At 43.7% G+C, this 13,588-nt stretch overlaps 1 protein-coding gene across 2 annotated transcripts in view; it reads right to left on the bottom strand.

Annotated features, from left to right (window-relative positions):
- NGEF (neuronal guanine nucleotide exchange factor) overlaps positions 1-12,920 on the bottom strand; it is a 77,804-nt gene extending 64,884 nt beyond the window's left edge. Inside the window, exons 1-3 of one of the 2 annotated variants that reach the window (XM_004389482.1) lie at positions 12,794-12,890; positions 12,558-12,679; positions 7,514-7,628 (exon numbers count right to left, since the gene is read on the bottom strand). In XM_004389482.1, the coding sequence (XP_004389539.1) occupies positions 7,514-7,628; positions 12,558-12,679; positions 12,794-12,816 (260 nt within the window). In that variant the 5' untranslated portion in view covers positions 12,817-12,890. Of the gene's footprint in view, positions 1-7,513; positions 7,629-12,557 lie in introns of both variants that reach the window. The other variant, XM_004389481.2, reaches the window with a different exon arrangement.
- Between the last annotated feature and the right edge of the window lie 668 nt (positions 12,921-13,588).

Genomic DNA, 13,588 nt, shown 5'->3' with positions numbered 1-13,588 from the left:
GCCGTGAGCTCAGCTCTGCTCTGACACACACATACGGGGCGGCCGTGAGCTCAGCTCTGCTCTGACACACACACACGGGGCTGCCGTGAGCACAGCTCTGCTCTGACACACACATACGGGGCTGCCGTGAGCTCAGCTCTGCTCTGACACACACGGGGCTGCCATGAATCGGAGTCGGCTTGACGGCTGCTGGTACTGGTTAAAAATAAAGGCAGCAAATGGTTGATACGTGCCCTTTAATGAAAAATTCTCAGCATCTCCCTTTCACCCCCACCCCCGTCCCCCATCCCAGAGGTCATCTGCCTAGAGCCAGGATCTTCCTTAGAAAAGTAGGTGCAGGTTTCCTCCAAGACAGGCTGGCAAGGCCCTGGGTTCCCTCCCTGGGGCTCAGCTGAGGGGATTGGGGCCTGTAAACATTTCCAAGCAGGAATCCATCAGAAGTCACAACTAACTCCCAACACTGGGCTCATGGAACATTGGCTCTGGGCAGTGGAGCTTCCCAGGGAGCTGACGGTGGAAGCGGTAGCTAAGTGTCCCCTTGAGTCCCCAAATAAGGCATGTTCTGATAGAAGCTAGCACTTGCAACGGTGGAAGTATTCAATAAATATTTGCTAAATATATGAATGCATACATGAATTGATTTTTCAAGTCTGCAGGGGACAAGCATCTGCCAAAAGTAATGATTTGTGTTTTAGAGCAGATAACCACAAAAACTATGCATTCTTCCTGTCGCTATGTAGACAACAGAATGGATGTCCATGGAAGCAAGTGTCCGTTTGTGGTCAGGGCTGCTCTGTCCAGCGGTTCAGGCTGCTCACTGCCCAACTCCAGGGGGCTTCTACGTAGACTACAGTGTGAATGGCGCCCTCTAGACTTGGGCCCTGGAATCAGACTCTTAAAGGCGGGTACTTGCTGTTCTATACTATATGGCAGGAGAGGCATGCATACAAGTCATTCATTCATTCATTCATCAGCTTTATTAGGCTTGACGCTAGTCTAATCCTTAAGTTAGTTATTTTCTGATAGAAGAGACAGGTAAGTCACTAGGATATTATAAATCAATCTATATGATGGAGATATAATGGGGTGCCATGGGAGCTCAAGAGGGGTTTCTAATGAATCTGGGGGCTTCCTGGGAAGCATAAGGGAGGGGCGATGGGGTAGGAAAGACTATGTGGAAGAAGCTAAGTGAGGTCTGAAGGCTCATTAGAGACCAGGACTTTGAACTGGTTTGTTCAGGTTCGAACTCTTGCTGAGAATTTTCATTTCTAATGAAGTTCCCAGCTGAGAATTTGCATGTCCACCCCAGATATACTGAATCAGAATCTACATTTTAACAAGCTCTCCAGGTGATTCTTACGTATAACTCCCTGGGGACTTGTTAGAAATGCAAATTCTCAGCAGGGGTTCAAACCGGAAGGAACTGGTTTGAAGCCCTGATAGAAACTATCCAGGCAACAGTGGTGGGGTAGGGAGCAGCAAGTGCAAAGGCCCTGGGGTGAGAACACTTTCAGCACGTTGAGATATAGTAATAGTGTTGTTGTTGTTGTTAGGTCTTGTCGAGTCGATTCCGACTCATAGTGATCCTATAGGACAGAGCAGAACTGCCCCATAGGTTTTCCAAGGAGCGGCTGGTGAATTTGAACTGCAGACCTTCTGGTTAGCAGCCGAGCTCGTAACCACCACACCACCAGGGCTCCATACTAACAGTACCAGTCATTATTTTCAGCACTCACAGATATTAACTTATTTTTTCCATCCTAATGCTCCTACGAGTTAAGTAGTATGATTATCCCCAATTGAGAGATGAGTAAACTGAGGTGAAGGAAGTTTAAGTAACTTGCCTAAGGCCACAGCTAGTAGATGGTAGAGGAGGGGTCAAGACAGGGAGTCTGGACCCAGCCCCTGCACTCTCTTTCCCCACTCACCATACTTTGAAAAGAAAGTGTTTTTTTTACATTTTGAAAAGAACCTCAAAAGTTTTAAGTACAGTAAAAATAATTACCCTCCCCTCCCCACCCAGCCATTGGAGACTAACTTGCTGACTCACTGGTTCTCCAGCTCAGCACTGAAGACACGCCCACTTCCCTAAGCACAGCCACGCCCACTTCCCTAAGCACAGCCGCGGTTTAGAGAGCTTGCTTGGCAGGACCTGCCTGTGCATTTTCTGGTTTCATACTCACAGCTTTCCCCATTCGAATCTGCTGTAACTGAGTCCTGGGGAGAGTAAGGGATTCATTTACCCAAAGCTACGTGACTTATGCCCTCTCTGAACCTCTCTGTTCTCTTGCCTGGGTGAGGACCTGAGGTCAGGGCAGGTCTAGAAGCTTAGAAATTTAAATAATAATAATAAAAAAACCCAGACTCATAGCTGTGGAGTTGATTCCGATGATTCTGACTCATAGTGACCCTATAGGACAGAGTAGAACTGCCCTCTATGGTTTCCAAGAAGCGCATGGTGGATTTGAACTGCCAGTCTTTTGGTTAGCAGCCCGTAGCTCTTAACCACTGTGCCACCAGGGTTTAAACAGTAACAAATTCAAACAGTAAGGTAAAAACATGAGTCCCAGGTGGTGCAAAAAGGTTAATGTGCTTAGAAAGATTGGAGGTTCAAGTCCACCCAGAGGTGTCTCAGAAGAAAGGCTTGACAACCGACTTCCAAAAAATCAGCCATTGAAAACCCTATGGAGCACAGTTCCACTCTGACACACAAGGGGTCATCATGAGTTGGAATGGACTCCACAACACCTTTCTTTTTTTTAAGATAAAATGAAGAAAAACAGAAGATTAACATTTACATAAAGCCAGAAGCTCTGAATTTTAACAGGGGCAATGCTCATAAAGCTAAAACACAGTAGGAAAGCATTGAAAAGGTGATTAAAACACAGAGGAAATAATAAGGAAAGAAAAAGGGCAATGTGTGAAAGGTTAAACTAGAAAAGAATAAAAGATAAAATCAGCGAGAATAACCAAAACAAGGCAAAATAAACGAACAATTTAACAGGAGACAAGACGTCAACAGTTTAGAACGCTAAAGAAGTAAATGTTTCCAAGTCAGTCCATCAAAGCCTTTTTTATCTTTCTTATCTTAAATGTCAAAGGAGTCAACAGGTCCAAGAGGCCCTCTGCCCACTTGACCCATTGAGATCCGAATTCCTTGCGAGTGCCCTGGGCCTCTGAGGTCTGACCTGTGGGGCCGTACCTGGGCCAGGAGAGGGAGAGCTGAAGGGGTACACCTATCTCAGGTGCCACGCCTGAAATGGCCACCTGCCCCACAGAGCATGCCAGCAACGTATTGTGGGGAGGCGGGGGAATATGCCCCTTCAATTCTCAAAGAAGAGAAGCTTCTAACTGCTGAAAATATTGTATCACTGTCAAAAGTATATGAAATTAGCTGCAGAAAGTGTGAAGCAGAAGTCACAGTTACATTTGTTCTGAGACAGTGTAAAAATAGAAAGAAATTTCAGAGACAGAAATGTAAGCCTGTCTTCAGTCACCACGTCCGAGTGGCCCCAGTGCCTTCGACTGTCCTTTGCTGATGGCCCCCAGGACTGGGGGTCAGTGCTGGTGCCTCAGCTAGTGCCCAAATGGAGGGACCCCAAAGAGGACGTTACTTCGTGATTCTCCATTTGCATTTTTATTGCTAAGGGCACTTGGTCTCCTGTCTTACTGAAGAAGGTGGAAAATGGGTTATCTCCACAAGGCAGCCAGGAGGCAACCCCTCAGAGGTAGAGACCCTCCTTCCTGCCATGGCTACAGGGAGTCTTCATCCAGTGTCTGAGTCTCCTAGGGAAGCCATAATAAAATAGCACAGAGTGGGTGCTTCGAGGAACAGGAGTTATTATTTTTTCACGGTCCTGGAGGCTGAAAGTCCAAATCAAGGCCTCAGCTGTAGCAGTTCCTTCTGAGGGCTTTGAGTGGCTCTTCCAGGCCTCTCTCCTAGTTTCTGATGGCTGTGGCAAGCTTTGGTGGTCCTTAGTTTGTAGATACATCCTCATAGGCTGTCTTCGTCCTGTGTGTGACCCTCTCTCGGTGTGTGTTCTCCCCTTTGATAAGACACTACTCAGAAAGGGTTAGAAAACTAGAACCCACCTTGCTCAGTATGACTTAACCGATAATATCTTCAAAGGTATTAAAAAATTAAGTCTTAAAAAGTTAAAAAGAAAAGATGTCACTTTAAGGACTAAGGTGTGCCTGACCCAAGCCATGGTGTTTTCAATCTCCTCATATGCATGTGAAAGCTGGACAATGAATAAGGAAGATCAAAGAAGAACTGATGCCTTTGAATTATGGTGTTGGAGAAGAGTATTGAATATACCATGGACTGCCAGAAGAATGAACAAATCTGTCTTGGAAAAAGTATAGCCAGAATGCTCCTTAGAAACAAGGATGGAGAGACTTCATCTCACCTACTTTGGACGTGTTAACCGGAGGGACCAGTCTCTGGAGAAGGACATCATGCTTGGTAGAGTAGAGGGTACGTGAAAAAGTGGAAGACCCTGAACAGGATGGATTGACAGTGGCTGCAACAATGGGCTCAAGCATAACAACAATCATAAGGATGGCACAGGACCGGGCAGTCTTTCTTCTGTTGTACATAGGGTTGCTATGAGTCATAACCGACTAACAACAACATCTTCAAAGAGGACACCCCGGGTCTTGCAAATGGTTAATGCACTTGGATCCTAATTGAAAGGTTGTAGGTTCGAGTTCACCCAGAGTCTACTTGGAAGAAAAGCCTGGTGATTTACACAAAAGGATGTCACCATTAGTTATGGAGAGTCAAGGGGAAAAGTCCTGCAGGCTATGGATGCCATTTTGGGTCATGTGCAAGCTGACAACCAGAGAGGAAGTATGTGAGGAGAGAGGCAGGAAAACAGAGCAGTCCACAGAGAGAAGCAGAGAAGTGGGCCCCATGACCCTGAGAAAAGGAGAGGTGGGTTGTCCGTTCCCATGGAGCTGGGCTTCATCTCTTGTACTTGGATTCTTTAGGATTCCAGCATCCTTATAATACCCCTCCTCCCCTTTTACTTGGACAAATTTAAGTAGGCTTCTGATCTTTGCAATCAAAGCAGCCTTGACCAGGAAATAAGACAAGAAAATCTACTCTTACCACTTCTACTCAACATCATAACGGAAGTCCTAGCCAGTGCAATAAGGCGAGAAAAGAAAACAGAAGGTGTGAAGATTAGAAAGGAAGAAATAAAACTGCCTTTGTCATAGATAGCGGAGAGTGTACGTAGAAATTCCAAAGGGATACATAAACAAACTATTATAATTAATAAGTGAAGTTACCAAGGTCACAGGATACCAGGTCAACAGGCAAAAATGAATTATTTCTATATACCATACTAACAGTGGGGCCCTGGTGGCGGAGTGGTTAATTATTTGCCTGTTAACTAAAAAGTTGGCAGTTCAAATCCACCAGCTGCTCCTTGGAAACCACATGGGGCAGTTCTACTCTGTCCTATGGGGTTGCTATGAGTCGGAATTGACTCAACGGCAATGGGTTTAATTTTTGGTATACTAGCAATAAACAATTGGAAAATGAAATTATAAAGCTACACTATTTAAAATAGCACCATGATTATTAAATACTTTGGAACACATTTAATTAAAATATGTGTGAGATCTTTATACTAAAAACTATGAAATATTGCTGAACTAATTTAAAGATTATCTAAATAAATGGAGAGCTATAACATATTCATTGATTGAACAATTTAAGGTGTCAGTATCCCCAAACTTACCTATAGTGACAATGCAATCTCAACTGAAATCCTAGAAGACCTTTTTCTTGTAGAAACTGACAAGCGGATTCTAAAATTTATGTGGAAATGCAAAGGACTTAAAATAGTCAAGACAATCTTAAAAAAGAACGAAGTAGGAGGGCTTATACTACCAGATTTCAAGACTCATCATAAAGCTACGGTATTTAAGACAGTGTCGTATTGACATAGGATAGATAAATAGACCAATGAAACAGAAGAGAAAGTCCAGAAATGGACGCACATATCTGTAGTCAGTGGCTTTTCATCAAAAACACCAATGCAATTCAGTGGGGGAACAGAGGCCCTTTAAAACATTTTTTTTTTTTAAATTTTATTTTGGTGAAAGTATACACAGCCAAAGACACACCATTTCAACAATTTCTCCATGTATAATTCAGTGACATTGGTTACATTCTTCAAGTTGTGAGACCATTCTTGCTATCCTTTTCCAAATTATTCCACCACCATTATCTTAAACTCACTCCCCTCCAAGCTTCCCATCCAACCTTTTGAGTTGCCGTTGTCAATTTGATCTCACATCACATAGATAATTTTTTTAAAAGAGCACAATGCTCAAAGCAGACATACTTCACTATTAAGATCAGGGGATAGTTTTGGTTTAAGGTTTAAAATTGAAAGATTCTCTGAGGGCAATAGTTTCAAGGGTTCATCAGCCTCAATGGCTCCAGAAAGTCTGGATTCCATTGAGAGTTAGAAATTCTGAAATAGAAGCCTTTTTAGTATAATGGTATTAGAACAACTGGATATCCATATGGGTCATAGACCTAAATGTGAAAGCTGAGACTATAAAACTCCTAGAAGGAAATATATTTTCCTGACCTTGAAGTAGGCAAACGTTTCTTAGATAGGACACAAAAAGCACGAACAATAAAAGAAAAAAAAACTGATAAATATGGAGCCCTGGTGGCACAGTGGTTAAGAGCAATAGCTGCTAACCAGGAGGTCGACACTTAGAATCCACCAGCCGCTCCTTGGAAACTTTATGTGGCAATTCTACTGTAGGGGTGTTTGTGAACTACCATTAAGAAGGTAAGGAGCCCTGGTGGTGCAACAGTTAAGCGCTCAGCTGTTAACCGAAACGTTGGCAGTTCAAACCCACCCAGTGGCTCCATGGGAGAAAAGGTCTGGTGATCTGGTCCTGTAAAGATTACAGCCTAGGAAATCCCATGGGGAAGTTCTACTCTGTAACACATGGGGTCACCAGGTGTTACCTTTGCCATCGACTCGATGGCACCTAACAACAACAACACCATCAAGCAAGTTCAAGACAGGACATATAGTAAGAACTCATTTTATGAAGAGTTAAAAATATACATAAAACATATAGAAAAATAGATTCCAAACACATCGACGACGTATTAATACATCTCTAAGTGGGGCATCACAGGGATTTCTCTTTTCTTTTTCTCACTTACATGTAACGTCTAAAATTTCCAATTCTTTATAGCAGAAAACTAAGAACCAAGTTATTTATTTACTTATTTTTTAAGTTTTAATAGATTTTATTTTTTAGAGCACAGGTTATCTTTTAAAAAAGAAGTTGTGGAGTTTTGTTTTGTTTTGTTTTTTAACACGAACAACTAAAAGAACTTTTGTTTTTTTAACTCTTTTTTTTTTTTTTAAACTCGAGACACCCCTGTGGCCCTGTCAGGACTTGGCAGCACAGGTCCCCGTTACATCTTTTCACGAGCTGGCCCTTCCTCATGATCCATGTCTCTTACCTCGTTTTCTGGGCTGCTGGGTCTGTCTGCGTGGGCATCCTCCAGGGAGGCGTTCCACTCTGGGAGACTTTCAAGGCCAGGGACTCGTTTGCAGATTTTCCATTTTCCAGTGAATCTGTGACATTGAGGAAGTGCAGTGAGCTAGAAAATTTGTATCTCCCCCTTTGCAGGCAAGTCTCTAGGACTGAGATGATAATAGCCGTCACCCTGGGAAGAAAAGGGAGGGGGTGAGGAGGGGTTTCCTCCTCGCAAACCCTGAAGGAGAATTTGCCTCACCTTGCGCTATATTTGGGGCCCTGGTGGCACAGTGCTTAAGAGCTCGGCTGCTAACCAAAAGGTTGGCAGTTCAAATCCACTAGCCCCTCCTTGGAAACCCCATGGGGCAGTTCTACTCTCTCCTATAAGGTTGCTATGAGTTGGAATCGACTATATTTGGAGTTGTGCTGTATTTGGAGTTCCTGGGTGATGCAAATGGTTGATGAGCTTGGCTGCTAATCTGAAGGTTGGTGGGTTAAGTCCACCCAGAGGCACCTCAGAAGAGAGGCCTGGCGATCTACTTCTGAAAAATCAGCCACTGAAACCCCTATGGAGTACAAGTTCTACTCTGACATACGTGGGGTCCCCATGAGTCAGAGTCAACTAGATAGTAATTAGTTTTTCTTTGGGGGGGGAGGGGTGTTGTGCTGCATTTGGTGACTTAGGATGCTGTTTTCTATGGAACTTATAATTGCGATATGAGAAATTTCACATACGTGTACATGTCCCTGTACGTACACATGTATAAAAAAAAAAAAAAAACGAAACAACAAACCCATTGCCATCTAGTCAATTCCAACTCATAGAAACCCTATAGGATGGAGTAGAACTGCCCCGTAGGGTTTCCAAGGAGTGGCTGGTGGATTCAAACTGCCCACCTTTTGGTTAGCAGCCAAGCTCTCAACCACTGCATCACCAGGGCTCCCACATATATATAGTAGAAAGAGAGCATGTTGGAAATAAGATCGTAAACTTAGAAGCAAATCTGGGTAATGTCCTAGAGGGCAACAAAACCCTAGCCCTTGACGCTATCTTTTCTGCTGGACAAATCGTTTGCAACTTATCAATCTTTTAACATCCTACTTTACAATGTCCAAGTCCAATCAGTCATAAAAAGGTCAAAGTTCCCCTCCCCTAGATCCTCAGATCCCTGTAGGTGGGGATGCTAGCCAATCTCTAGTGCGACTTCGAAAGGGCACCCGGTAATTTTTTGCCTTATTTCCAGATCCTTATCAGGTGACATGGAATGCTTTCCACCTTCTTCCAGACCCCAAAGACAAATTGAGAGCCCAGGGCGTGAGCCTTCTTTGTTGTTAGGGGGTGACTCAGGAAGCCTGCTGACCAGGTGGCCTGTGTTGTCTGCGCCTCCTTTCTTGCACCCAGCAAGGCACAGCTGAGCCCAGCATTTTCTCCTTGGACTTTGGATGAATACGCATTGGGCAGTCTTGGTACGTTCACACCAGTAAGGAGTCACCTTAAAAATAGCATTGTAAGTGGTTGCTGGGGGCAAGGGGAAGGGAGGAGGGATGAACGGGTGGAGCACAGGGCATTTTTAGGGCAGTGAAACTATTCTGCACGATACTGTGATGGTGGATACATGACGTTATGCATTCTCAAAACCCATAAGACTATACAGCACAAAGAGTGATGTTTCATGTGAACTATGGACTTTAATTGATAATAAAAACCAGTTGCTGTCAAGTCGACTCTGACTCCCGGCAACCCCGTGTGTGTCAGAGTAGAGCTGTGTGCTCCAGGGGGTTTTCAATTGCTGATTTTTTCAGAAGTAGATTGCCAGGTCTTTCTTCCGAGGCACCTCAGGTGTCCTTTTTTTTTTAAATCTGTAAAATGAGTATGGGTGGATTTGTACCTCCAACGTTTTGGTTAGCAGCTGAGCGTGTTACCCTTTTGCACCACCCAGGGACTCCTCATTAGTAACGACGTGTCAGTATTGCTTCATCCATTGTAACACTGTAGCATTGTAACAAACGTACCACCCGAATGCAAGATGTTAACCACGGGAGAAATCGTGTATGGGGAGTATGGGAACTCCACCTTCTGCACAATTTTTCTGGAAACCTAAGATTGCTCTAGAAAATGAAGTCCGTTAAAAAAAATAAAGTTGTAAGTCTGATGAAATATTTATGGTCTGGACATAAATGACATCGTTGGGGTTGGCAGGAAGTGACGTGACCCCCTCTTCTAGTCTACCCAGGTTTCAGCATTCTTGGCTCTGCTGGGAGGCCTTAAACTCTTTCCTGTCAGCCATTTCCCTCTGCAGCCACATCTCTGACACAGCCCCACGGCCACCTTTTCAGTGCCCAGAAGGAACACCTCCCTCTGCCGTGGGCAGCTGCACCTGCTTTTCCCTCTGTTTACAAAGCTCCAACCCTGAGCTAAGGAGCCCTAGTGGCACAGAGGTTAAGCGCTTGGTTGCTAACTGAAAGGTTGGTGGTTTGAACCCACCAGCTGATCTGCAGGAGAAAGATGTGGCAGTCTGCTTCTGTAAAGATAACAGCCTAGGAAGCCCTGTGGGGCAGTTCTACTCTTCGATAGGGTTGCGACGAGTCGGAATCAGCTCAGTGGCAATGGGTTTGGTGAATCCTGTGCTGTTCAACATGGGAGGCACCTGTGGCTACTGAGCACTTGAAATGTGGTTGGCACGCCTGAGGAATGGAATTTTTCATTTTATTTAACTTTAATAAATTTAAATTTAAAAACTCACACTCGATTCAGTTATTGGAAAACTTTTAAGTCTATTTGGAACAATTTGGATATGTAAATCTACTTTTCTGATTGTACATTTTATGAAATCTAAATAAAGATCAAGGATTGCCAATGAAAATTTAGCATGCAAATTGAGATGGGCTGTGAGTATAAAATACTCAACAGATTTCAAAGACTTAGTACAAAAAATAAAAAAAGAATGCAGAATATCTCATTAATAATTTTATATTGATTATTAATTACATGATGAAATGATCATATTTTGGATATACTGGGCTAAATAAAATACATTATTAAAGTCCATGTTTCTTTTTATGTTTTTCATGTGGCCACTGGAAACTTTTAAACGATATATGTGGCTTGTGTTATATTTCTTTTGTTCTAACCTCCTTCTCCATCTGCACAAGCATTGGGACTAAATGGTTCTGAACTCCAGTCCAAGCTGCACCAGTCACCAGCTGTGTGATTTGGGGTAAGTGACTCAATATCTATGAGCCTCAGTTGCTTTTTTTAAAAATCTGTAAAATGGGTATGGTAAGGACATGCATATTGAATATACCAAGGACTGCCAGAAGGACAAACAAATCTGTCTTGGAGGAAGTACAGCCAGAATATTTCTTAGAAGTGAGGATGGCAAGTCTTCATCTCAAGTACTTTGGACAAGTCCCTGGAGAAGGACATCATACTTGGTAAAGTAGAGCATTGGAGAAAAAGAGGAAGACCCTTAATGACTGAGCACCATTTCGTTCTGTTGTACATAGGGTCGCTATGATTCAGAATCAACTTGATGGCACCTAACAACGATGACAAAAGACACTCATGAAATGTGACTGAGTCCCTAGAGATGCTCAATCAAGTTAGCTCCTGTTCTCTCTGGCCATGTCTTTACCTTCCTTCAAGACTCAGCTAAAATATCATCTTTTACGGGGAGGTTTTCCCTAACCCACCAGAAGGATCTAGTTCTTTGTCTTTATTGCTATTGTAAACCTTGACAAGCTGCTTGCACTAACAGGGTTGTCATTGTTAGGTGCCAGAGAGTCAATTTTGGCTCATAGCAACCCCATATGACAGAGCAGAACTGCCCCCTTATGGTTTTCTAGGCTGTAATCTTTACGGGAGCGGATCACCAGGTCTTTCTCCTGTGGAGCATCTGGGTGCATTTGAACCACCAACCTTTTGGTTAGCAGCTGAGCGCCTAACCGTTGTGCCACCAGGGCTCCTTAATGCAGTAATAGTACATGACTGCAATGTTGTGGATTCCTTAAGGTCAGGTAGTACAACTTTTTGTATGTGTGAGTATGTGTGTTCAACTTTTAATTTATGAACAATTTCAAATAAATACAAAAGTTAAGTGAGTAATAGAACGTACCAATCACTCAGCTTCCATGACTATAGCATTTCAATCATTGTGTTTCTCTTGCTTAGCACCGCACTTGAAACAAAACGTTGGTAGTGTTTGTGATTGACAGCTAACAACCACAGATTCTTTACAGCTGCTCGCATCAAGTAGCGGAGTCAATGTCCCCACCCCCTTTCATATCAGCTGGCCCTGTGAGCTGCTTTGACCAATAGAATGTGGTAGAAGTGATGTTGTGCAAGTTCTGAGTGGAGGCCTCAAGAGGCCCAGCTACTGCCATGTGAGTAAGGCCCAGTCAGCCCGCTGGAGGATGAGAGAGAGACCACATGCAGCTTTCTCCTGAAACATCCGCATCATCGTTTGGGGGGAATTTGAATTCCTTAGATAACAGCTTCAAAACTTTCCACCTTTTTGGACCAGCCCTTGGTAATTTTCAGAAGCCCTGGTGGCACAGTGGCTAAGAGCTCAGCTGCTAACCAAAAGGTTGGCAGTTCAATCCACCAGTTGCTCCTTGGAAACCCTATGGGTAAGTTCTACTCTATCCTGTAGGGTCGCTATGAGTCGGAATCGACTTGATGGCAATGGGTTTGGGTTTTGGTTTTTGGTAATTTTCAACACCTATTATTCTCCTTTCATTTAATTAGGACCTTTCGGCCCTGAAGGAGCTGCTAGGTGGCAAAAACGGTTAATACTCTTGGCTGCTAACAAAAAGCTTGATGGTTTGAGTCTACCTAGAGGCGCTTTGGAAGATAGGCTTGGCAATCCACTTCCAAAAAGGCAGCCATTGAAAACCCTGTGGAGCACGGTTCTACTCTGATACACATGAGCTGGAGCCAACTCAACAGCAACTAGTGTGGTATATTCAACCCTGATGACTCCAAAGGACATAAAGGTACAGCTGTGGCAGCTGTCCCTGGTACTGACCTGCCTGGCGGTGGCGGGTGTTCGTCTTGGGGGTGTCTCGGGTCTTGGTTTTGCTTCTATGTCTCATGGCACGGTTGAAGATGGAGTTTCTCTGAATTGGGATGTAGCAGTGAGGTTCTGGGGTCTTCTGATCAGCATGGTGGGTCTTCTCTTCCAAGGGTAGCTCAGGTCTCTCCTTGACCAGCTCATCAGTTTCCCATGAACGATGCACCGATTTATGCCAGGGCTTTTCCAATTCTTCAGATGCCTTGGTCTCCATATCAATTGGTCCAACTGTTTCTCAGCAGAACGACTGGAGATCAGTACCTCCCCAAGCTTCGTTGGTTTTGAGGGCTTTAGAAGAGAAGGGAACACTTTTCAGTTAGAGCCATCAGACTAAATAGTCCATTCACGGTAACTCCCATTCTGACTTGATGAAGTTTGGAGTAATCTGTGTGTTCTGGCAATCATGTCTTTGTCAATGAAAATTACAGTTTACCCACTGCAATTTGAATGCATTCATGTGTCATTTTTATAACTGAGGTTTGTTTATTATGTTTGTAGGATGCGGTTTTGGGGAGAATGCTTAATGTGGCTCATAGAAGTAACTTTCAAGTAAACATTTTGTGAATAATTCAAGAGAAAAAGAATAACAAAAATAGTGAGGGATACTCCAAGAAACCAGTACAAAAGAAGCGTAGATGTATGAACACTCAGAGAGAGAGCAGTGGGAAGAGTGGAAAGGGGCTGCCAGCAGATGAAAGATACCACAACAGTAAATTTAGAAATGGGAAAACTTGAACTCAGAGCCGACAAACTTTTTGCCATCAACTGGTGGCTGAGCCTGGCTGGTAGGTTAGTGGCCTCTCCAATAGGATGATGTATGGCAGCAGGGGAGGCAGCAATGCCCCTGTTATGGATTGACTTATGTCCTCTTATTGTTATTGTATGCTGTGGAGTCGATTCTGATTCATAGTGACCCTACTTGACAGAGTAGAACTGCCTCATAGGGTTTCCTGGCTGTAGTCTTTATGGGAGCAGATCGCCAGCTC

This window comes from Trichechus manatus, unplaced genomic scaffold, assembly GCF_000243295.1.
Source record: "Trichechus manatus latirostris isolate Lorelei unplaced genomic scaffold, TriManLat1.0 scaffold00249, whole genome shotgun sequence".
NCBI lineage: Eukaryota > Metazoa > Chordata > Mammalia > Sirenia > Trichechidae > Trichechus > Trichechus manatus.
The sequence above is the reverse complement of the archived record's forward strand: the minus strand, read 5'-3'. Positions and strand labels throughout refer to the sequence as shown.